Raw genomic sequence first — 24,054 nt, 5'->3', positions numbered from 1 at the left:
TAAACAGCCGTTTCCCCTCCTGTTTATAAATTCCCTTCAAGCACTGGAAGGCCACAATGAGATCTCCCTAGAGCCTTCTCTTCTCCAAGCTAAACAAGCCCAGTTCCCTCAACCATCCTCATAGGAGAGATGCTTCAGTCCTCTGATCATCTTAATGGGCCTCCTCTGGAATTGTTCCAAGAGCTCTGCATCTTTCTTGTACTGGGGGCCTCAGTCTGGACATAGGACTCCGGGCAGGGCTTCACAAGAGCTGAGCAGAGGGGAACAATCACCTCCCTCACCCTGCTGGCCATCCCATACGTATTTTGCTATCCTAGAAGATGGAAGCCATCCTAAATGCGGTAAGGAGAAAATAAATAGAATAACCCAGACTATCTACTCAGAAATACCACATCCTCTGAGCATGTTCTTGACTTATCGTGACATCCACAGTAACTAAATTCTAGTCACGTTGCCTTGAATAGCTGGAACTTATATTTGTCAGGAAGTTTAAAATCAGCGCTTCTGGCCATAATTTAACACATTACATTTTTTTCCTTTCACTTCTTTAAGTCCAACCTATTTCATCAGATACTTACTTGGTCTAATGACCTGCCCTACAATCTATGAAATAAGCTTAACTAGGATGGAACTCTCCCATTGTCTCATTACGCCAGCCTAGTTTGCAAGCCACAGAATTTCAGCATCACTTACATAGTACTGAGGAAGCCTCTATTAAATGTCTGACAAATGAATGTTCAGTGACAGAACTGACAAAGCCAGGAATCAAGCCTATTTCTTTTTCCCTTCATCTCTGGTCTTAGCTGAAGTGACATTAGCTCACCACGTATAAGAGCACAATCACCACAGTAACAGCAGTTAAAAACTGAGGGGAAAAAAATCTCTTTGCTGTTTTCATAGAGAATATCTTTCTGGTTATCCACCTGTGCTTTTCAGAAGATGTATTTTCATAAATTTTTTGTGTGTAGCCAAGTGAAAAGTCACACAAATATTTCAGAGGAACGATTCAAGCAGCAGTTCTTTTAAAAATGACTCTGTGGTTTATTTGGTGACCTTCACACAAGATATTTAATAAAGTAGGACCATTGTGTTACAACATGTATACTGAACACTTGCTATCTGTTAGAACTTCCATTGATAGTCCTGCAAGAAATGACTCAGTTACAAGCAGATCCACAATATAGTCTTGTATTGCAGCATCAGGGAGAGACAGAATGTTCTTGGACAGGAGGCTTTTCCTTTGCACTGTAAAACAGGTTTTTGCCATTTAACACTGAATGCAGGATGAAATTCTTGATCCCTTCTAATCAGAACTGACCATGCAATGCCACTTGATCAGTTTCACTGCAGCTGTCCCAGGGAGGTCCTGAGGCAAATCAGTTTAGTGTGGAAGCGGCACCACTGTTAGCTTTGCACATCTGAGGTGAAAACTGAAGGGATGTCTGCAGCTGGCAGTTGGTTTCGAGGCGCAGACTGTCTCACTCCACTGAACCTCTGCATCTTGAGCTGGTGAACTTTCCAGGTGCCCTTGCATCATAATTAGCGGCTGATTATGCTCTGTGATTTCCTTATCTTCATACATAGGTACCCTTTTAATATATGACTAAGTATTGCTTGTTCTCAATGACAAGTACCCAACCAGGTTTTAGGTCAGCTCCCCAGCAAGTCACATCCTGGCTTTGCTTTTTGGATTGTCACTAGTAATGACAGTTAGAAATTACCACCTTGACAAGAATTTTCTCTGGCTCCCTTTCATTTGCTACTGTAAACCATTTTTTCCTGACAGTCTGCAGAAGTCCATTTTCCCACCATATTCTTTTGGCTTTGTAAGATTTTCCAGCATTCCTCATCGTCCTGTATCATTTGTAGCCCTGAGAGAATCTCTGCCTTGACTTCACCTTCACCTTTATACATGAACAAGCTCTGACAAGTGAAGCAAGAGAAGGTACAGCCAGAAGGCTGCTAATAGAGATCTTATGTGAATGTCAGCAACCAGCAACATGAAGACTTCTAGTTCTTATACTGAGACAGGCAGAATACGAATATTTTTCATGCATTCTCAAAGTCAGGAACAATTCTTAGGACAGTGCTTACTGCAAAAAATTATATTCTTAACTCTATTTAGCTAAAATGGATTACCGTATAGGGGAAGATAAAGCAAACTGGATTTAAATTAATCAGTTGACTATTGTCAAGCTTGGCTTCCCTAGTCTATTGTGTTGCAACTGTGAATCCAAGTTCAAAATCTCCTTTTCGTACTAACAGAGTTTAACAGGGAAAAAATCAAGACCTTTTTTCTTCCTTGCCTTTAGCATACACATACCTCAGATGTTAAAAGGCACCTTTCCTTAAGGCTGTCATTCTGGAAGAAGAGCTACTGTCTACCACAAGAACATGCGTTTCTATGTATGCATGTCTACAGAAAATAGCTCTGGGTAAAACTGCAGAAGGAGGGTAAAATTAAACGTTCTTTTTTTTCTACTTGGTGTATTTGGTTATTTCTCCAACCAAATAAATAATCTAGGAAACAAAAGGCACAATGTATTCTTCCTCAATATTTATTTTGCTTCATGTGACCATGTAATTACTTAGTTTCTTATTGCACCCCATACAGCAGATACTGAAAATACCTACAAATTCATTCCAGGGTTGTAGAATATCTGAAAAACAAGCAAACAGAATAGGATTGGGCTGCCACGTACCCCAGGGATCAATACGGGATCCAATCCCATTCAACTTATTCATTAATATTCTGGATGATGGGTCTAGGCTGCTGATGATATAAAGCGGGGAAGAGTATCTGATATGCCAGACGGTCACACTGCCATGCAGAGAGACTGAACTCACTGATAGAAACTTAAATTATGTGCCTGGGAAGAAGTAACCTTATGTACCTGCATATATTGAGGACTGCCCAGCTGTTTGTTTGAAGAAAAGGTCCTCATGAACACCAAACTGAGCATTAGCATTGGTTTTTTTCCAATACAGCATTCCCAAGAAAGTAACATTCAGACTGAGGACACAATTTGTCAAAAGTTTGTTCTGGTAGACGTTTTGCATAACCTGGATTTATCCCCTGCCCCACTGATCACTTTTGTCTCTGTACAACCCTGCGATTATGCTGGCAGAACTCTCTGTGATACATAAGAAAACCAAATACCATAAGGGAACAGACACAGGTAAAAATAACCCAGAAAAAAACAAATGTTATTTTGAACTTAGTTCACTTCCTCCATCTAGTTTATTTTATAGCTGCATAACAGCTGAAGGAACACAGGAGAAGAAGCTGGAATAAACAAAAATCTACAAAGAGGATTGTTTTAACTTTGCTGCATCCTTCCCTGACTACTAACACCTGCTGTAAATATGGATTTTTACCAAGCAGAATTTAAATAAAGGATGTAAGTATCTCATCATCACCGTATAGCAAAAGCTATTCACTATAAACCTGAGTTAGCTTATAACAAGAAACTTGAAAGGCAAATACTCCAGGATAGCAGTAATAACTACCATTGTCATGGGAGACTTTGTAAATCTCTTGCATAAGCAAGAAAATAATTAAACAAAAATACTTTACTGTAATGACTGAATGAACATTACATTGAAGCATTCTTTTGATTTTAGGCTTTAGCCAGATTAATGCTAAAACAAAACATTATTTCTTTAGCTGAATTATATGACATAACTCTGCTAGAAAAGTAGAATACTTAGAGATAGCTGAAACAGAAAAGAAAGCTTTTAAGCATTTAGATTCTTTTCTACTTCATGTAAAGTATTTAATGAGTTGTTATATTTCTAATGCCAAGAAGTGTTTATATTGTTGGTTTCAGCCATTATACCTGAAGCTAACCATGTGTTAGATCACACTCTGCTTTCATACAGTAAAGCATGCGAGGCCTGATGAATTAAATCTGTTTGTTACTCTGCATTGACTCAAAACAGGAGTCTCCCATTTCACAAGTGACTTATTACACACACATCACATAAACTGCATGACTGAGGAACATTTTTCCACTTCTGGGGCTGTAGTGCCTATCCAGCCACATCATCACCCTGTGGTAGTATAGGAACCACAAACACATATTTGCCTGGGAAAGACCTGGAATGCAGGCCAGAAGGAGAACTCCGCCCTCCAGCATGGCATAATAATCACTGTATACCCACCTTGCAATAAGAAATACAAGCCACATTTAAAATAAAGTGGAAAAAGCATCCCCAGTAACTCAGTGCCTAGTTTCTGTATGTCATCTCCTTTGAACAATGGGAAATTGTTTTGAATTGTCCCTGACTGGGTCTGCCTGCAAATTAATGCTGGCCTTCTCAGCACATGACTGACCTGTCCTTAAAGCAGCTCAAACAACAGTGGCTCTTCTTGATTCAGTACTTAAAGTCATCATTTCATAGAGGACAGCAACAATTATAGTGACCATTTGCTATCACTTTTCTTGACTTTTATCTAATGACATAAACATTTAAATGTGAACAACTCTTCAGGCATTACCTTCATATCTATTTCTGTACCATGGATCTGCTGAGCTACTGTTTTGATGATTCCAATGACAATATCCTGTAGACCTTCCCTTTCTGAATAGTAATGCAGAATGAGTCCTTTCCCCTTCTCCGCATCAGTGCATCTGAAGGAAGGGGCTCGCATACCTGGGTAAATAGTAGCAAGATGGTCATGCAGAGCATCCAGGTTCTAGAAGAAGAAATTTAAAACATGATTATAAGACATTCACATATTATCTTTGAACAAAATAAGTACATTTCTTGCCTAATCTGACTCCATCCCTTCTCCTGTTGGTCACACTCTGGGCACTTGTACTACTTCTAAAACAGCCCTCAGCATTTCAGGTAGCTCAAGGTGTTCTTTTCATCTACTGTGAAAACATTTGGACACAAACAGCAGGACACAAATAGCAGCAAAACTAGCACTATAAAAATTACTCTAAGTACTAAGAATCCAAGCTCAACGATGCTGTATTTCAAAACTCTGTTGATTAAAGACTGTATGTATTTCTAAAATCCAAAGCCCATACATTTGCATCCCTTCCAAATTCAAGCCCCTATAATTTCTTTAAATTAAGGCATCAAATACAAATAAGCGTGTTTTTCTAAACATCAGTCTTTCCTCTGTTGTCAGTGAAACAACAGGCTACTTCTATTATTGTAACAGTCAGCCCAAGTTTACAGGGCCTGACCTCAAATACAAACTATGTTGAAAAATAAGGAGAAAGAAAAAACAGAAACAGGACTCATGGAACTTGGCTACTGTAAAAATGTTTCAGAAAATGTCTAGAAAGGGAAAAAAGGTCTTTTTTATTTTCAACTGATGTCTTTGACATCTTAAGTATTTTACTTTTAAATTTTAACAAGTCAAATTGACATCTGGAGAGGAAAAATAAATGTGAAATTGAGAGGCATATCTAATGAGGATAACAAAGAGAACAAAGAGATCAAAACCACACTAAGAATACAGTGACAGCTCTGACTTTGTTTAGGAAGCAATTACCATGGCTCCAGCTTGCCGTTTACTGTAAAGTGTTCAATACACAAAAAGCAATCTGGTTTGCTAAACAGTGTTCTTAAATAATTATTTATCTGTTGTAAAACATACACACTTCCTTTACATCCTAAGCCCAGATCATTACCATATATTTCAAACGTAGTTCTCCCAGTCCCTCAAACAACTGCTATCACCAGATTCTGCATATTTTCTTCTAGCACAATGGAAAGTAAGGTGAAAATATTTTCAGTGTGCTGGCTGGCCCATTTTCCACCTTTCAGGAGCATCTGTCAATCATCAAATCTATGGAACCATACGGAACTTGTTTTCATGTGAGCTGTGAAGCACTTAAACAGCTGCTTCTTCTCCTGGAAGGCTTCCAGAGGAAATGGGCTCATAGAAATGAATTCTGGAGGATGTACCCAGACTGGAACTTCCTCCTTCAGTTTTTTAGTTTGTTTCAAACTCATGTTTTTGTTGCTATATCAACACTTGCAAACTAAAACTTGAAGAGTCAACAGTGAGGGAGTCAATTTCTTCCAGCTGTTAATGAGTATTCAGATGCAAAAAGCAGAAAAATGTTTGAAGGCAAATTCTGATCATTACAGGGTTTAAGACAATTAAGTTGGAAGAGAGGCTGTGAGAGAGTCTGGATGAGAAAAGAGTGAGAGCTGACTCCAAGGAAGTGCTCATGAATCTCCTTAATTGCATTAAGAACTGTGTTTTTGATAAACAAACTAAAGAACCAGCTGAGAATTATTTTGGAAACAAGACTCTTCAGGAGATATATGGAAATAGAGGGTAAACTATCAAGCTCTACAGTCATCAACATGCTTCCAGAAGAAGTTAAGAACAGTATTTTTTGGTATGGCTGTCTCATTATAAACATTTAAGTCTGGCACAAGCATTGCTAACAAATGATGGTAGCCTTACTGTGATTGATTACTTCGCCACCCTACTACCTCACCATCACTGACTTTATTCAAGAAACATCAAAGGTGAATCCATGTAATTTGCTCTTGAAACTCCAATCATCTTGAACTGGGGACCTGTCCAGAATGTATTGCAGCAGCTTTCAAGTATCCACTGCATCCTTTCTCCCCCACGCATACAGAGTACAGAGTGAGCAAAGTACTTATTATATGCAGTCGAGAAGCAGTAGAGATGCGCATCCAGATGCAGGCATCAAAATTACTCCTACATCCTGTCATTTAGATATCACATCACTGTCATTTCCAACAACCCCATTTTTTCTTGTGTTTGACCTATCCTAAAGTGAATGGCCTAGAAGACCATGTCTTTTTTTCCTAGATTGTCCACCTGCTGTAGGCCAGAGGAGTGCTCAGATAGAGGTAACAATTAGTGAAGTTTTCTACCTGAATTCTTGGTTACCAGATTACTTGGATGAATTCCAGAGCTTGTGCTGCTACCAGAGACACTAACTCTAGAGCTTGTTCACCCCATTGTGAAACATGAAAGGATCTCCAAGCAGGAATGAGCATGGACAGTAATAATAAATCAGATAGATCCTAGATGGTCTTAAAGAGTTATGACTGGCACCTGAAATAAAAGACAGCTCAGCACTGTGCTGCACAGAGCATGTGGAAAGTACTGTATGAGAGGAATTAATCCCCTTAAATTTAAAGCATTGAAAAGACAAACAAATAAATCACCACACCTTCTACATGAGACAGAACTAATCGCTTCTCCAGTGTTTGATTTTCTTACAGTAGAAAGCTACTGGATATAACAAAAACACACTTTTAGTTGCTTAGGAAGTTTTATCTTTTCACATTGCTCCCTCTCAGTACAGTGTCTTCTTTCAATATGATTTGCAATTTTTCCAGCCCTATGTTTTTCTACAAAGTATAAATATTAGATTTAGTTGTGCTGTCTTCTTCCTCTTTCTTGAAGCCTGAAGTGCCTGTGTTTCATTTATGAATAAACTAAATTCTCTCCGAAATGTCAAGGAAAATAGAATATAAACATGAAATTTATTTTCACACACTTAAAAAACCTGTAGCCCTCTATAATTTTCAAACAATCCTGGGCTTAATACAGGTTTCAAAAAGTTCTTTCAGAACCACATGATATATTTTAAGAATCTGACAAGAAGTCAGCATATCAAATTCAATCTGCACCTATTTTAGTAAGCATATAAATAAGCTTCCTGACCTAATGTGTCTCTTAGAAGCTGCAAAAACAACAAATCATGGATAATGTTGATTTTCCATAACAATTAAAAGTTGGAAAGTACACTGTGGGCACAATTACTAATACATCTGTCTTGTTAGAATTTACAGGAGTACATAATATCTAACATCATCTTCTAGCACTGAAATGCAAGCAAAACAGCCTAAAATACTCTATTTACAAGAATATAAATGTATGCACTTTGCACTTTTACAGGGGTTTGGTATGTACTACAAATGCGTCCATCATTATTCATATTAAGAAAGAGGAAAGGACTAACAAAGTGTACTCAAAGTGATGGAGGAACTGGATAGCTGTATCTCTTTTTCATGTCTTCTATTCTTGCTCAACCCTAACCATAATTTCAGTACATCTTTAAAAATTACACTGATCCATATGCTTCCTTTGAGGGCAGCCTGTGGATGGAGATATACTGAGCTATATACATATTATGGATGTCCAAACCCACAGACAGACAATGGTATACAGACCACACATTTGGTATGCATCAGATGGAGCATAGACATAATTTGTCTTTTTGCCCAGCAATTACAGTTTGTGGGATTTGTTAAAGAAGTCTGTGTTAAATATGTTCAGGATGCTCTGCAGTACTACAGGTTTCAGAGCAAGTAATGAGATACACAAGTAAATACCTCAGTAGTTCAGCAAAACAGGCACTTTGCTCTTTTCACATTCTATTACTGGAGAGAATTTTAAGGGAAAAGATGACAAAATGCTGCTAAATTTCTAGTGAAAATCAATACAGGTTTGATACAGCTATTGGGCAATCTCCTGCAAAACCTTCATCAGTTCAATGTTTTAAAACTCATTATAGAACGCAGTTCACCCTTGGAGTGATCTATATAACAAATATGAAACTGTATTTAAAGTGAATAACTTTTAAGTGACAAAAAACAGAAGCCCATCTTTGCTACGCTTGGAAATCACACTTCAGAGAGGTCATTACATTTCTTCCATGCTACTGAAAAATTACTTCCAGTTTGTCTTGGTTTACAGCACAATGTCACAATGTTCTGAAGTTAGGAAAGCACAAAGAAAGGACAGCTGCTCTATCCCATCCTCAGCTGACATACAAAAACAATTTCCTATCTTAGGAACAAGCTGTGTATGAGCCCTAGCTCTGTACATACTGTACAATTATAAATAACATCTGTAATCAGTCAAAGAGAACTTTGGATGAGAAATATCCTACAGGTCTGAAGACCACATTTTCTGTTAATATGACCAACATAAAGCCCTTTTAATTAAGATGTATATGCGCTCTGGTGTTTTTTTCTTGTCTTTTGTACTCCATACTTTTGCTACCTGTGAAAACTCCTGTTTAACTTTTAATTTGAAGCTACAAAGAAAATTTCAGATGTATGAATGCTTCCATGAATGCCAGCTTACCTGCCCTCTCAACTCACTGTACATGAAATCAAACAAAGAAGACTGTTCAAAGGCAAAAATAGTACTTGAACAGGTAACTGAAGATTATATTAACCAAGAGGGATACAGAACAGCAATGCCAAAAATGCTAGGCAGAAAAAAGCTCTAAATACAAATACCAAGGCATATATCTTTCATATACCTCTACACAAATAACTGTAAAGCTACACAGTACAACTTTTATTTCTACATTCCATTCTAACCTGTTGGCTAGAGCATACTTCTGTCTGGTCCCCTGTACCTACAGTTTGGCATAGAAGTCTTACCTGCAAAAATTCTCTGACATTTGAGCCCAGAACACGCAGAATTGTATCATAGCCAGATTCTTGACAAAACACAAAAAACATCTTCCCAAACATCTGAAGAATTTCGCCAGCGTTCAGATCTAGTAAAAACAGGAAAATGTGATTTAGTTCACACATTAGCAGTACCTAAACTGTACCCAGATCCAGAAGGCCAAGAATATGAGGACAACAAGAGTCAGAGTGCATAAACAAGCAATGCATAGTAAATACAGGAATTTCAGGAGGATTTACAGATTACCTTTATGCATTTTGTTTACGTGCAGCAGTTTCAATTTTGATACAGATAAGGAAGCAGTACTTGCAAATAATGGAACTCAGCAACACCTTACTCTGGGGAGCTACTTCTGGTTTACAACAGCATGAAAGTATATCAGCTGCATCAATTCAACATGACAACTAGTTTGGGTCTGCAGATAAAAGAAAGCTGATGGGAATAATCATACCTTTTTAACCACAGGACAGCGTTGCAATTACTGAAAATGAATGCTACCCAAATAAACAGCAGATATGAAATAAGATGTGTCATAAATCATTTCATAACTCCACATCTTTGCTCAGCAGAGGCTCAGAAGGATGCAGAAGGCCGTGGACTGCTGCCACAGCAGCGGTTAAAATCTGGGCGCAGTAGCAAGGTTGTTACAGTGATGCATTGTTACTTCCTGACCACTTTGTAACACTGATGATGCTTTGTGGATTAGATACATTAATACAATTTAAGATGTATCTATGACTTAGAATATTACTTGGAAGCAATACGAATCACTTAAAGGAATAAAAGGAATAAGAATATTTGACATAAATAAATAACAATAAAATCCTTTCTTCTGCTATTTTTTTTTTTTAATCTCTGACCATCATTATGTTTTCACATCCTCTCTGCTAAGTCCTGTTTCTCTATGCTGTATGGACTTTCCCGTTGTCGGTGTTTATCAATCTTATATATAATGAGTGGTCAAAGAAGATATCCATATTACTTACTAAGAACCTTGCTTGCAGCTGCAACCAGGTCATAGGTTTTGGAATCATCATATATTATTCTGACAAGAAACTGTCCTTCTTCATCCAGCTGTGCTTCCTTCCTATAAAGGAAATAAAACATTTTTGGATGAGGGAGAAACACCAAATCTGCAAATTGGTTATACACTGTTTGGTTTTACTCTTCTAAATAATTTAAGTCTGCAAGTTATACGCTTAGAAAATTACGTAATAAGCAAAGCTAAAAATGCAACTGCTTCATACCTCAGGGTAATTAAGATACAGCACCACTATCTTATGACCATTTGTGCTTTGAAAATATGAATTAGCTGGGATAAAATAAACATAACTTTTTGGTACAGAGTCTCACAACAAAGTTGTAGAACTAATAAAGATAGAATTTGTATTTTAAAAAGGGAAATATCCAGGAATATAAAAGCCATCAAAAAAAGATCTGATTTTTTAACAAAACTAGGCGTGCTGTATGAATCGAGATACTCAACAACTCACCCCTGAAATAATTATTTCTCCAATAATCAAATGAATCTCAAAGAACATTTATTAGTGCCGTGTTAATGAAGGGCTCTTACCACAGTAAGACAGAAATGCGTCTCAAGACAGAATGGAAACATACTGCTTAACAGCTAATATTCTAAATGCTCTAAACTTGTAACAATCACCAGAAAAATTTTAAACCTTTAAAAAGTGGATTTTTAACCTACTATCTAAAATCCTACAACATCTTTTACAATGAAATCTTTGTCTCTACAATCATATACCCATTCATCAACCGGAACAAAATTCTTTAACTGATACTTATAGTTTTATAGATGTTAGACAGCATTACCTATTTCAAAAATGAAATCATACAAACAAATAATGTCCACACAACAATTTAAATTTACTGTTTCACTTGAATAACCCATCCATACACAGAAATATTCTCAGCATTACTCAACAGAGAGAAGACTGAGGATTAACTATTCTGATTCATGTTAAAGCTGATAGATAACAAATGATACTGTGGATAAGGCCCGATTCCAGTTTATTATGATCTTACTCTATTGATCTAAATGAAATTAATGGTCAGTTAACCCTCCAGATAATAATTATAAGTCTTTGACAATCTGTCCACTATCAATAAAAGTCAAGAATGCACTATTTTCAAATCCTTTATTTGCTTCATTCTCTCACTTTAATCATGCCCATTCCATTCTTACCACTGACCAAAAACTTAGTATTAGATTGTTTTTGTATTTAAAGTATCTGTCTGAAGCAACTTTCCCAAAGCAGCAAAACGAGGCTGCAGTGTTTAGGTGAGACTAAAATTCCTATAGAATGGATGCAAAAGGAAAAACTTTTGTTAGTAATGGCATGAAAAAATATTAATAATCTCAAGATGTTGTTCACAAAAGGAATGAAAGAACAGACACAAAAAAGATAAAGCATGGTATTATTTTTTATGAATAATTATTGAAATGATTTATTCATTATGTCAATAAATAGTGCATGAATAAAAAAGCAAGAAAAATGGTTTGTATACACACAGTCCCCTATGACTCTTATTTTCATATTTCATTCTTCTGATCCTCTCCTTCAGCCATTCTCTAAGGACTTTAAATCAGCCCGCAGGCTATCAAGTCCCACTGATTCCTGAAAACAGATGATACAACACAGATTTCATCTTTCCCTAAGAAGGAAGGGAGCTAAGGCTATTAGCACGCAACGTTGTCCTGAAATATATGAGATCAGTCAAAAACGAAAAAGTGAAGTTTATATTTTCTAACTACTGAACTGAAATAGTAGGAGAAAAAATCATCTTGGTTCTTTGATTCTCCTAACACGGAATGCAACTGGAAGTCAAATGCAGTTTAGGGAGAAGTTTGCAGAAGGGTGAGCAAACTTTCCCACGTCCCGGATGCACACTGTGCCTTCACTTAGTCTCTCTGTTCCCAGTCAAACCACAAAGAAAAACATACACATCTGAAAAAGCAATGAACATCCTCTAAAGCACTGCATACTTGTAAAAGCCACTGGATGAAGTTTTTCTGCGTGAGAAATTTCTCTATTGAAAACTGAACCACTTTGATCATTCTGGTATCTCCTTCGAAAAGCTTCCATCTCCTTTCAGTTATATTGGTTGGAACACTTCCTGCCTCTTAGTGCCAAGTCACACTTCGTATTTTACTGCAGTTACTGGGGGGGAAATACTCCAAACTGTCCTGCAGGATCTTCTTAAAACTCCTTCAAGGAGGTAATGTTGCCAATCCCCCCTCCAAAACCTTCTCAAGTCCCTCTAGGAAGCAGTGGGTGAAAACAGAGGTTTGAGGGAGGGCCCATCTTGAAAGGTAACATGCCAGAAAGCCCAGCTGAAGTGTCTTTACACTAATGGATGCAGCATGGGAAATAAGCAGGGAAATTTGGAAACCATGATAGGCTTGGAAAATTATGATCTGGTTGCTATAGTGAGAACATGGTGAGATGAATTTCACTACTGGCATACTGTGATTGAGGGCTATATGCTCTTCAGAAAGGACAGACAGTAGAGGAGAAGCGGAATTGCCCTCTATGTTAGGAAGAGGATAGACTGCAAAGAGCTGTGTCTAGTAACAGCCATGACCAGGTTGAAGGCTTACGGGTGAAAATCAGGGGTTGATTGATGTAAATGTGTCAAAAGACAAACAACTTGTTCATCCTCCCAGAATGATCCACCACAGTTCTCACGCCAATACATGCCAATCATTTAGCCAGAAGATGAGATGACATTTAATTCACTGAAGTATTTGTTTTACCAGCTTGTTGGGCTGTTCTGTGTGTGTTTTTTGTTGTTGTTTTTTTATTTTTTATTTTATTTTATTTTATTTTTTTGCTAGATGGGTTACCCAATCTGCTCCCTTATCAGTTCACAAAAGCTGCTGTGCACCTAGAACAACAGGCACTTCAGTGACATCAGCTGAAGCCTTGTCCTCTGTCCCCAGTGCAGTCAACTGGATTTCTGAAGCCTTTCTTCTTCCCTTGGTAACCTGACAGCCACAAGAACTTGATGAAGTCTTTCTCTCAGAAATATTTGATTATCCTTAACGCTTCACATGATAAAGAAATGCTGCTGTATATTTATCACCAGTGGCCAATGCAACATGACAACACTCATTTTTACAGAGGCATTTGTTCTTCAGCAAAATTGCAGGTCTTTTAATAACACTGTTAGGCAGCGGAGCATCACAGCTATCAGAGAGAGTAAACACAATGTGAATGCTAGCAGCCTAGGAAACAGGACAAAGCCATTCAAACATTCATTTAGGCGACAGGGCGACTACCAGATGGTTTCCCCATATGACTGTAGTTTTCTCACCCAATTGCCTGAGCCCTATCTGATCTATTAGACCTGTCTGCATTCACACCAAAGAGCTGCTTCTATGGCAAGAGTGATATGAAGAAATATGATAACCATGACAACATACTGTCAGCTTTTTGAAATCACTGTGGTTAGCTGTCCATCAACTATCATTCCTCCAACTTGATACTCTTTTTACTCCACAACCTATGAGTATCATGTATGAAAACAAACCTGTCTGTGCAGAACAAGGTGTGACTGCAAATCAGTGTGCGAACCTTAAAAAAACAGAAGGCAGCAACTGTTCTCATCTGAACAGCTTTCCTCCTGGCTGGCAAGTGGTCCACAAGCAGGGATTAGAACAGGAATAATAAATGGCCACCTTCCATGTACAGAATTCCCATTTGCTTGGCTGTATTTCATACAAAACTTCATAATTCACATCCTTATGAAAAAATTGTAGCACCTCCCTTGAAACATTCTACTGCAGTATTTACTCTCAGCTGTTTTTTGTTTTGTTTTGTTTTTTTACCAGACAATCTCTGCAGACTGTTGTGCTTGATCACAGAATTATTAGCAGCAGTAACGTGGTAAATTTCTTAAGGGTTCAACTGGAAATGAACCAAAAGCAACAAGTCCTGGCAAATTCCCAATTCCTTTTCTTACTAATTCTTTAATGAGGCAGCAGAACTACAGTAGCAAGCTTTTAACTTTCACACGTCCTTCCTTTCAAAATAATTTCTATGTAAAATAGAGCATGATTTACAATTAATGTCTCATTTCCATTTCTAGAGGCAAAAGAAGGGTGTGCTTTGCTACCCAATAAGTATATGCTCAAAAACACAAAAAATCCCAGTGGCCTGATGCTCTTGCCTGAATTGACTTCTGTTGTTAGCACACCAGATCTGCTATTTCATGATTCAAAATTTACATCCCACATTATCTGTCCTACCAGCTACGCTCTGGAAGCCCTTTTATTCCCTCTGGGCTAATTTTGAATGATTACACAGAGCTATCCCAATTGTGGGAAACAGACTCCAGCCTCGGCTTTCCTAAAGTGTGTTTTCCTCCAGAATATTTCCATTAGCCATGTTAATCTGTGGAAAACTTGGGGGAAAACAATCTTAATCAACGCACCACAGCAAACAACACAGTTATTTGAGGACATTTCCTACGTACAGGTTTGACGTTGACATCATTCAAACCCACAGAAAAATTACTACAGAGCTGATCAAAGCAGGATCAAGTCCTGAAGGAGCTTTTCCTCTATCAGTCATGCTAACACCCCCAAATTGCTGCTCTATCAGCATGGAACAGTGGCACAGGCAATCCTACATGCGTACAACTGGCCCTTTGAAAGTTTTTTCCATTGTGAAGCTAGTTTAGCATTTGAAAAATCACTACTAATGTTAATAATTCACAGAGATGAATGAGATGAGAAGTGCTAACAAATATTCAGGCTAAAACTGTTGTTCAAACGAGAACAGATCTTGCACTACAAATTGTTGAACCACAGGTTGCACATTTTTCTTTCACTCATGGTCTTCAAACTGAAAAAACAACCCTCAAAAAGGCATGGTCTGGAAAAAACCCATTTCTCTAATTACAGGTATTTTTAATTTGAATGCATAGGAAAAGACTTGCTATTAGCGCTGATCTTTAAGTTCCTGGAAACACTTTCTGGTTTTAGTTGTTTTAAGACTCTCCTTCTGCTCTCGAGAGATCTTACAGGCAGCAAAGTAAGACAAGATGCCATCTCAGCTTGGTCCCAGGTACATATTTTACTCATGTAGTAAACTTTTCACAAAGTGGATTTTCATGTATTTCTGATGTCAGAATATAGCAATTAAAAGTAATTTGAATCTGTCATTACCAAGTAGAATGTTGCTGATTCCAGAACTTTAGAATTCATGCAATTTGCTATTCTACCTCTGTAGTTAGTCATAAAGCTGGAACTTAACAACACTAACACAATTTTTACACAACTATTTCATCATACAACTTTACACACAGTAAATATTGATAAAATACAATGGATACTAACAAGACAGCGTGATGATTTGAGACAAGGCAGAATACTTGGTATTCTGAAGAAATACCAAGCTTCTCCGACATCTATACTACCATTTAGAAAGCACTGGCATCACTTTCAGAAATCAGAATTGTAACTGGAATTCTTCCTATCAAACTCTGGCCCTAAAAGCATGTTCTGGGTGTGTCACCTTCAACACATCACAACAGCCACTTTGAAGACCACCTCTAGGACTTCTTCCATGATAGGCACTTTTTTTTCTGGGACTTATGCCACCATTGTGCTTAACTATTCCTGGCATACCATGGATGGAAAAAGTGCCCATTAATTTGAAGAGACCAGTCAAAACAACCTTAATGACAAAATAACACTTCTGCACTTAGAAACCTAGCGTGATTCTGATCTCACTGATAAGAGTTTGTTGAGCTTAACTGCAATCCAAGAGAAACACTGTGAAACAGAATTACGTGTGTCAGAGCTAAAGAAGGTATTGGTGAAACCACAATCGTCACCTTTGCACCTCTTTTACATTAAGATTACAAACTCACCACTCATTACATAACTTAATGTGGTTTGTGTTTTCAAAACGCTTACCCTTTTCCATGTGTTTCACAAAGATGCTTTGCTTAATGTATTTAAAATATTGATTCAATATTCCCAGTCTTCTCAATTAAAAAAAAAAAAAAAAAATAGACTTGTACATGCTATGCACGGTCCAAAGATATTTTAAACAGCCAACTGGGAAAAACATAAATTATATTAAGTTACAAGATTAGGGGGAAAAAAAATGGGAATCTGTCCAGGAAAATGACGTCCTGGGTAAAGTAAATAGGTATATTTATAGACTTCAGAGCTCTGAGCTATTTCCCAGTTTTACAGGCTGGAGATGAGAATGTTTAATGTAGGTTTTCAAAACAAGATAATCCTAGAAGATACAGATAACAAACGTCCAAGTTTTTTGTTACTAATACAAATACTAAAAATATTATGAAAAACACAAAGCTAGAAACATTTTGCTTCCTTTTCCATAAGTGGACTAAAAGGAATGGTATTTACAATACCATTTCTTCTAAAAAATTCATTTATAAGAGTGAGTGATATGTTTCTAACACCTGGTATCCTGACAGATCTAAAAGTAATTCACCATTCTGGGAGAGCTGCTAAGTACCTAAAGAGATACTGCCTGCATACTTACATCATATTCCATAGTATGGCACTATTTCTTTTTTAACCAGGCCTTTCCCAGATTAATTATAGAACTGCATCCGCACAGTTAAAAATCCTGACCTCCATCCAGATCTGTCTGCTGTGGGGAACTGAAGGAGCAGCACATGCAGTGAACAGACTGTACAAATGCTGTGAATCATAACCTTCAGGCCCAATGAGAATCATTTATTCTTTGTAATAAATTCGTTGTGGATTTGGAAAGGCAAATACAGAGGAAGCTCACTGCAGCTCAGCAATGCAGGAGAGAAGATTCACGTGAAGTCACTGTGATAAACACTGTGATATATAGTTATATATGTCTACATGGTAAAATCCATAACCTGCTTGAAAGGTACTTGGACTACTGCTACAGTTCTTGGATGAGAAGTGCATAAGAAAGGAATACGAAATATAGCAATTAGATGGGAAAAATCCCAAAGGCATTGAAATGATAAAGCAACAAACGTTAAGTCCTAAGCATATCCAAATCTATACTTGAGATGTCTAAAAGGAATTTAGCAGCAAGCTTCTGTTGCAAATTAACCCTTGCTAAGAAACACCACCAAAAATAAATGGAAGGCCTATCTAACACTTCAACTGTATGTGATACCTAAGTATGGTTCATAGCAACACGAGTGAAGTTCACTCAGAGAGTGGTGATGCACAGGAACAGGTTGCTCAAGGGGGTTGTGGATGCTCCATCCCCGGAGGCATTCAAGGCCAGGCTGGATGTGGCTCTGGGCAGCCTGGCCTAGTAGTTGGCAACCTCCCACTCAGCAGGCAGGTTGAAATTATGGCATTGCTACATAGCAGAAAGTAATTATATGTAACAAACAAAATGGTCAAAAGGTTTCATGAATTCTGGATGCCCAGTTTAAGACAGGTACTGTTCTTTTAAGGTACTCAGCACTTCAATGGCCAAAACACATCTCTCACAGCCTTTACATGCCACCATGATAGTATGTTTTTTTAAAGGAAAATGACAGCTATACCATTAACTTTGCTACCTTAAGTTGAATGGTTCTTCTATCACTGCAGCTGAACCCAAGCTGAATTTAGGAGATAAGATTTCTGCTTACATTATTCAAAAAAACTATGTCATGATAATTACCCAGCTCCCTGTGTTTCACTGTTTTAACCATAACAGGACAGTTATAGCACATTCTGATGAGTGAACAAGCTCAGATGCTTGGTAGCTGACAATGCACAAGGTTTTGAACGTAACAAAATTTTCTTTCCTGGAAGTACAAGTGATTGCCTTTTGCTCTCCACAGTGCTCACTACCACTCATTGAACTCATGTAAATACTTCACTACCCAGCTGGCTCCCTTGTTACAATACTGTTCTTTCCAGAAAGCCACCTTCTCTTTGAGTTAAGAGCAGAGCCTGCCTACTGAACACTACAAGACAAGGCTTCCCAACTGAAAGACAGAAGCATGACTCGTCAGCTTCCTGTACTCACACATTCACTCACAGTCAAACATTTTATACCTTTTCATTACATTCTTCCAAAACAGTGCCTGAGTAATGCTGACCATAGGCTTTAGCTGATCTTCAGCACCACAGTAAGCATATGCAAAAATGAGAAGTAGGATGTGTGAAGACATCCATGCAGTCCACAGAACTACATTTGCAAAGTACAGTTTATAGATCAACAGACTTGGATCCCTGGAGCGGAACAGTGGCTACCTGCTGAACCAGAACTATGGAGTCCTAAGCATATCCTCTGATGGTTAGACAACCTCCACATGCCCCTTCCAACCAATGTTTTGTGATGCTCTGATACGATTAATCCATTTCAATGAATGGATTCATAAAAAAAAGCCAACCACTGCGGTCACAAAAACCTCCCACTCAAGGGCACCCAAAAAACTGTGTCAGATCAATAAGACAGCTGTGTTGACAATTAAAACTGGCCCAGAATAAACAGGATAAAACAGTATAGAAAACATTCAACTGGAAGAAGGCTGCCTTCTCCAAGTTAGATAATCTGCTTCTCCCTTAAAACATACAATATCAAAAGACCACATGAAGCTATGTAATCTAACTATGTAGTAAATTGAGGCCTTACAATATTAGCGTAACCACTTGTCTTTTTAAAATATATCTTATACTTGTGGCTATGTATCAGTGCTACTTATGGTAAATAAACGAACAGCACAAACAACAGTCTCAGCATGAAGATGCACGAAATCCCAGTCCCATCATTTATCATTACTTAAAAATGAAGATAGCCATTGCTGTATCTCATGGGTTGTACCCAGGACCCAGAGAAGGCAGGCAAGCAAATAGACAGACTTACTTGATGTCCTCCCAGACAGCGGGCCCGTAGTTCCGGATGACGAGCAGCTCCAGGGCGTGATTGACGAACCCGTACTGCGGGCAGGGCAAGGCGGCAGCGAGGTCAGACACCGGACGGACCCCCCACACCACCGCCCCGACGAGCCCACCCCAGCGCCCCTTACTGCCGAGGGAAGCGGCCACTCCGCCGTGCCACCCCCGCCCCAAACCCAAAACGGCTGGGGCCCAGCCGCCCTCCCGCTTCAACCCCCACAGGCTGCGTCAGACCATTCTCGCCACGAGCCAGGCTGGGCCCGATCCGACCAGTCCCAGCCACCCTCTGCCGATGCCCGGCTCCCGGACAGGGATCCTCGGAGCTCACCATGATGCCGTCGCCGCTGCCGCCGAGCAGAACAGAGATCCTGACCGCCTCGCCACCTCCCCTGCAGCCGGCCCGACTGGCACCCGCCGACAGCCAATGGGGAGCGCGGCCGTCACCCTAATAGCCAATGGCGAGTGCGGCAGCCGTGATTTCCTCTAATCGGAGGCAGAGGCGGGACGAGAGGCGGCTGCGGGATGTGGCTGCGGGGAGAGAGCTGGGGATGGGAGGGTCGGCATTCGCCGTCGCTTGTAATTAACCAGCGGCTGCTTCTCGTTAACGATCACCTCCAGCTGACAACCGCCCCGCCGCCATCCCCGACAAGGGAAGGCTTGTGTGAGCAGGGTGCTGCCGAACTGTTGCTAACGCGATGCCTGCGAAACATGCGAACATGCATGGTTTTTTTTTTGTTGCTCCCGATGCTCTTTCCTCAGGGAACCGTCGAAATCTCTGCCCGACAGCGATTAATTTCATTGCAATTTCATTACAGTTTAATTGCAGTTTCATTGCAATCCCTTTTTAAAAGCTGGGAAGACGTTGAATTAAAAAATTCAATCGAGTGATTTGCTGAGTAGGGTCATTTCCCATTCCAGGTGCCTGCTGAGTCAAGGCTGTGTGATAAGTCTTCAGGTAACATTTGGTTTCACCCAGGGGTTGACATGCTTTAAATCAACATGTTGGACAAGTTGGAATACTGGGCTGCATTTTCAAAGTCCAGCCCTACCAGTTGTTAGGCATTAGGACGCATGTGTTATACTTTTCAAACAACTCGTATTCGGGCTGTGCGAGATGCACTTCCCTAAAGGTTGCTGTCCATGTACTGTGGCATGCAATCTCATTCCTATTTGGGGACCCTTATGCATTTGGTTTGTGACTTGTTGCCTAGCTACATCTTGGTATTAAAGAGCAGGAGACTGTGGTACTGACCACAGCGGTGAAATGCTGGCATGAAACGCCTTCTAGAAAGAGCTCTCATAATAACAGTTCCAAGAAGGCATCTTCTCCCCTTTGTGTCCCATTGAAGCCTTGTGAACTTAACATGAGTCTTCCGTGTTGGCCACTACAAAGGCCAGGAGAGATGCAATGCACAGGACAAAAGCTGCTGCACCTTTCAAGTGGTACATGCATTTTTGACTGATGTGACATGCTGACTTCATCTGGGAATTGTTGAGATCCAGGAAAGTAAAAAGTAACATAGGATCCTTTTATTCTGTATAAAAGGACAGTTGCTGAGACAATAGCTTTGGGAGAGCCACTAGCTGGCCAAAAACCTTTACACTCATTTCAGTGTGGTTTGTGTTAATATACAACCAATGTAAGCCACAGCATTTTATTATTAAGTTGCATTTTTTTCTTTTTTACTTCAGATTTTGCTCTTAACGTTTATATCGTTACTGTCAAATTGAATTAGAAAACCCTTTATATGGTATTGTTGGATTTCAGTTAGGGAAATGGACTTCACTGACAACAATCTGAATTCCCTTTGTCTGTTTCAAATCATAATGATCTGAGAATAGGCATTTGGGATTTTCATCATGTACTTGTGTTGTGCAGAAATATGAATCCATTTATTTTTAAGATTCCTTCAGCAATATTATTTTTACTCCAAAGAGCATATCTTTAAACTGCTGAGTCTAGATGTAGAACAGGTTCCAGAACTACTGATTATCACCCTTCTTCTACTTGTGCTTCAGTATCAATTGCTGCTGAGTGACAGAAGACTGTGAGTTCTATTCTCTCCTTTTACAGAAAAGGATTGCCAAAGAACTCATGCAGATGAGATTAGGAAAATAAACCAACCAACCAACCAAACAAACAAAGTCTTATACCTGATGATGAGCACTGGAACAGGCTGCACAGATGGGTTGTGGAGTATCCTTCTCTGGAGATATTCAAGACCTGCCTGGATGCCTACCCATGTGACCTGGTGTAGGGAACCTGCTTTGGCAGGGGGTTTGGAGTAGATGATCTCTGGAGGTCCCTTCCAACGATTCTGTGATTCAGTAGATTCTTATACCAGAAATGTTGTTAGAGGCTTCTAAAGCATTTTGTGGCACACATCTTAAAGATTCCATAAGTGGAAAATCCAAGCTTTTATTTCAGAAAAAGCTTCAAAGTTCATTTTAGTTTGTGCCAAGCTGACTTCTGATAAAGCTGAAGCACAGCTTTGAAAGCAACATAGTCCTTGTATGTTATGTGGCAAATAGCCACAAAAATTACTGCTGTTCCAGGAAGCCAAAACTCCCCTTTCACTGCTTTTGCAGAACAATGAACAGACTTAAAAAAATGGCAGCAGTTACAGTAGCTGCTAGGTTATAGGATGGGTGGGGTTTGAAAGTAGGTCCCCTTGCCAAGATTCAAGAGAAATTCCCCTTAGTTCTGATGGCTTTCAGCTGGAAGTACTGATTTTCCCTCTGTACTTGTTCCTGTTTCTGCAGAGAATGCAAAACAAAGGAATGGGAGAAGTAAACTGCATATGAGGAGGTCTGAATTTTTCGGTTACAGCATTTCACAGGCAAGTAGACCTGGCCTCAGGCTCAGTGATCTGTGTACTTCCATGTTTTGCCACTTTCTGTGAGTTCACAAGGTTTGTTTTTGCACAGTAGCTCAGGGCAGAAGGAAATCACCACTCCACACTAATTGCACTTCCTCTGACACCAGCTATTAGGAAAAAATTTCCAACATTTCTCTAAAACCATATCAGGTCTCTTTTACCTTAGCTATATTCAGAGGACCCAATTCTCACTTATTCCACGAGCTTCTTGCCTAAGGAATTATGATACAATCACACAATGTAAACGTGAGCAGGATTCAGCTTTTCAGCTGATGAGCTAGTGAAATAATTCACATAGTAACAGAACTGTTTCTGGACATAATACTAAAAGATTCACTTTTTTATATCAGTAGCATTATGTAGATATGTAGGCTTTCTTTAGAACAGATATGGACATAAGCATGTTGTAAAATACCTTCCCAAATCGTTTTCTAAATAATGTCCCTGAATTGTATTTATCTCACTGAGATTAAAGCACAAGGAACTTGTGGCACTTCATGTTTTAATGGTTATGGTAGTGATGCATTAACAGTTGGACATGATCTCAGAGGTCTCTTCCAAGCTTAGCCTCTATGATTCATTCATATAGGTTAATGTGTATCCTTAAGCATCTTAGCAGGACACTTCTTGGAACTAAGGCTGAAATAGACATAAGAATGTTCTGACTTCTTCATAGAAGTTCGAGAAACAAAAAGAATTTCACAGCAATTTTATCCTAGCTGATAGTGTTGCCTGGGGTATATTTAAAAAGAGTTATAAGAAGTGACATAGGAAGGTGAATTAAATCGGTAGTAAGATCTTTGGTGTAGGGGACACTGTATTTTACAGAGCTATGCATAGGGAGGGGTCAGAAGCAACTAAGATGAACATCCTACAGAATAACAGATGCATATGGAATCTGGCTTTCAGAAGGGCCAACCTCCAGAACAGCAGTAGTTCTCCCTGTGGGACAAAAAGAAATTTGCTCCTAAGAGTTCTTCCTAATTATAAATAAAGAGAAAGACATTATTTTTGTTTAGTCAATAATACAATTCTTCCACACTTCTAATTCCAGGAACACCCATATGGGACTGCTTCCAGTCTCTGGGTATTCCAATGATCAGTCACCAAGATCTGCAGACATCTTGTTTCCTTGAAATGCTGCTGTTAAAATTTACAAATATAAATGGATATATATTTATCACATACATATAGTCTTTCAAGGATGGTTTTTTTGAGTGTGAGAATTATTTCTAAGCATCTTAGATAGATATAGAACATCTCAAGAAACAGCAGGATGGAATGCTTCAAGTGTTGGTCAAATGATACTTGCAGGAAATAGGAATAAAAACATGCTTTTAAAATGATTGTAACGCTAGTCACATCGATTCTTGGGTTTCTGATAGGATATACTGTGTACAAGTTTCTACTGCAAAACAGTGGGATTAGAAATATATCTTCAGAATGAAGCACTCAGACTCAGAAAATGAATAGTCTAATTTAATTGTTCCTTGTAAATACTCAGAGAGTAAAATCTGATTCAGTGAGAGGTACCTTGAAAAAGAATTCATTCATGGTTTGATATGCCAAAACTCAAGAGTATAAGAGGTCAGAACAATAACAAGTATTATTTGATACTACTGGACATGTTTGTGTGTGTAAGCAATGCAGCTCTCCAGCCTGCAGCTGGGACCAAACTGTACAGCACAGACATTTCTGTGCAGATGAATCTGCTACTTACAGAGGCAGAATCCTAAGCCCAGGACACCGTCACTGTATCCTGCCTTTTTCCAGAGGCAGACCCTTGAGAGCTCTTCATTCCTGTTCCATCATTCACTATAAAAAGGCCTTCACTGTAGGAA

At 38.9% G+C, this 24,054-nt stretch overlaps 1 protein-coding gene across 2 annotated transcripts in view; it reads right to left on the bottom strand.

Moving 5' to 3' along the window:
- GUCY1B1 (guanylate cyclase 1 soluble subunit beta 1) overlaps positions 1-19,731 on the bottom strand; it is a 33,114-nt gene extending 13,383 nt beyond the window's left edge. Inside the window, exons 1-5 of one of the 2 annotated variants that reach the window (XM_015860954.3) lie at positions 19,663-19,731; positions 19,303-19,376; positions 10,432-10,532; positions 9,415-9,533; positions 4,502-4,699 (exon numbers count right to left, since the gene is read on the bottom strand). In XM_015860954.3, the coding sequence (XP_015716440.1) occupies positions 4,502-4,699; positions 9,415-9,533; positions 10,432-10,532; positions 19,303-19,376; positions 19,663-19,665 (495 nt within the window). In that variant the 5' untranslated portion in view covers positions 19,666-19,731. The remainder of the gene's footprint in view (positions 1-4,501; positions 4,700-9,414; positions 9,534-10,431; positions 10,533-19,302; positions 19,377-19,662) is intronic. The other variant, XM_085546396.1, reaches the window with a different exon arrangement.
- Positions 19,732-24,054: the final 4,323 nt, after the last annotated feature.

Source organism: Coturnix japonica, chromosome 4 (genome assembly GCF_054131305.1).
Source record: "Coturnix japonica strain WE chromosome 4, WE-NBRP24, whole genome shotgun sequence".
In the NCBI taxonomy this organism is placed as follows: domain Eukaryota; kingdom Metazoa; phylum Chordata; class Aves; order Galliformes; family Phasianidae; genus Coturnix; species Coturnix japonica.
The sequence above is the reverse complement of the archived record's forward strand: the minus strand, read 5'-3'. Positions and strand labels throughout refer to the sequence as shown.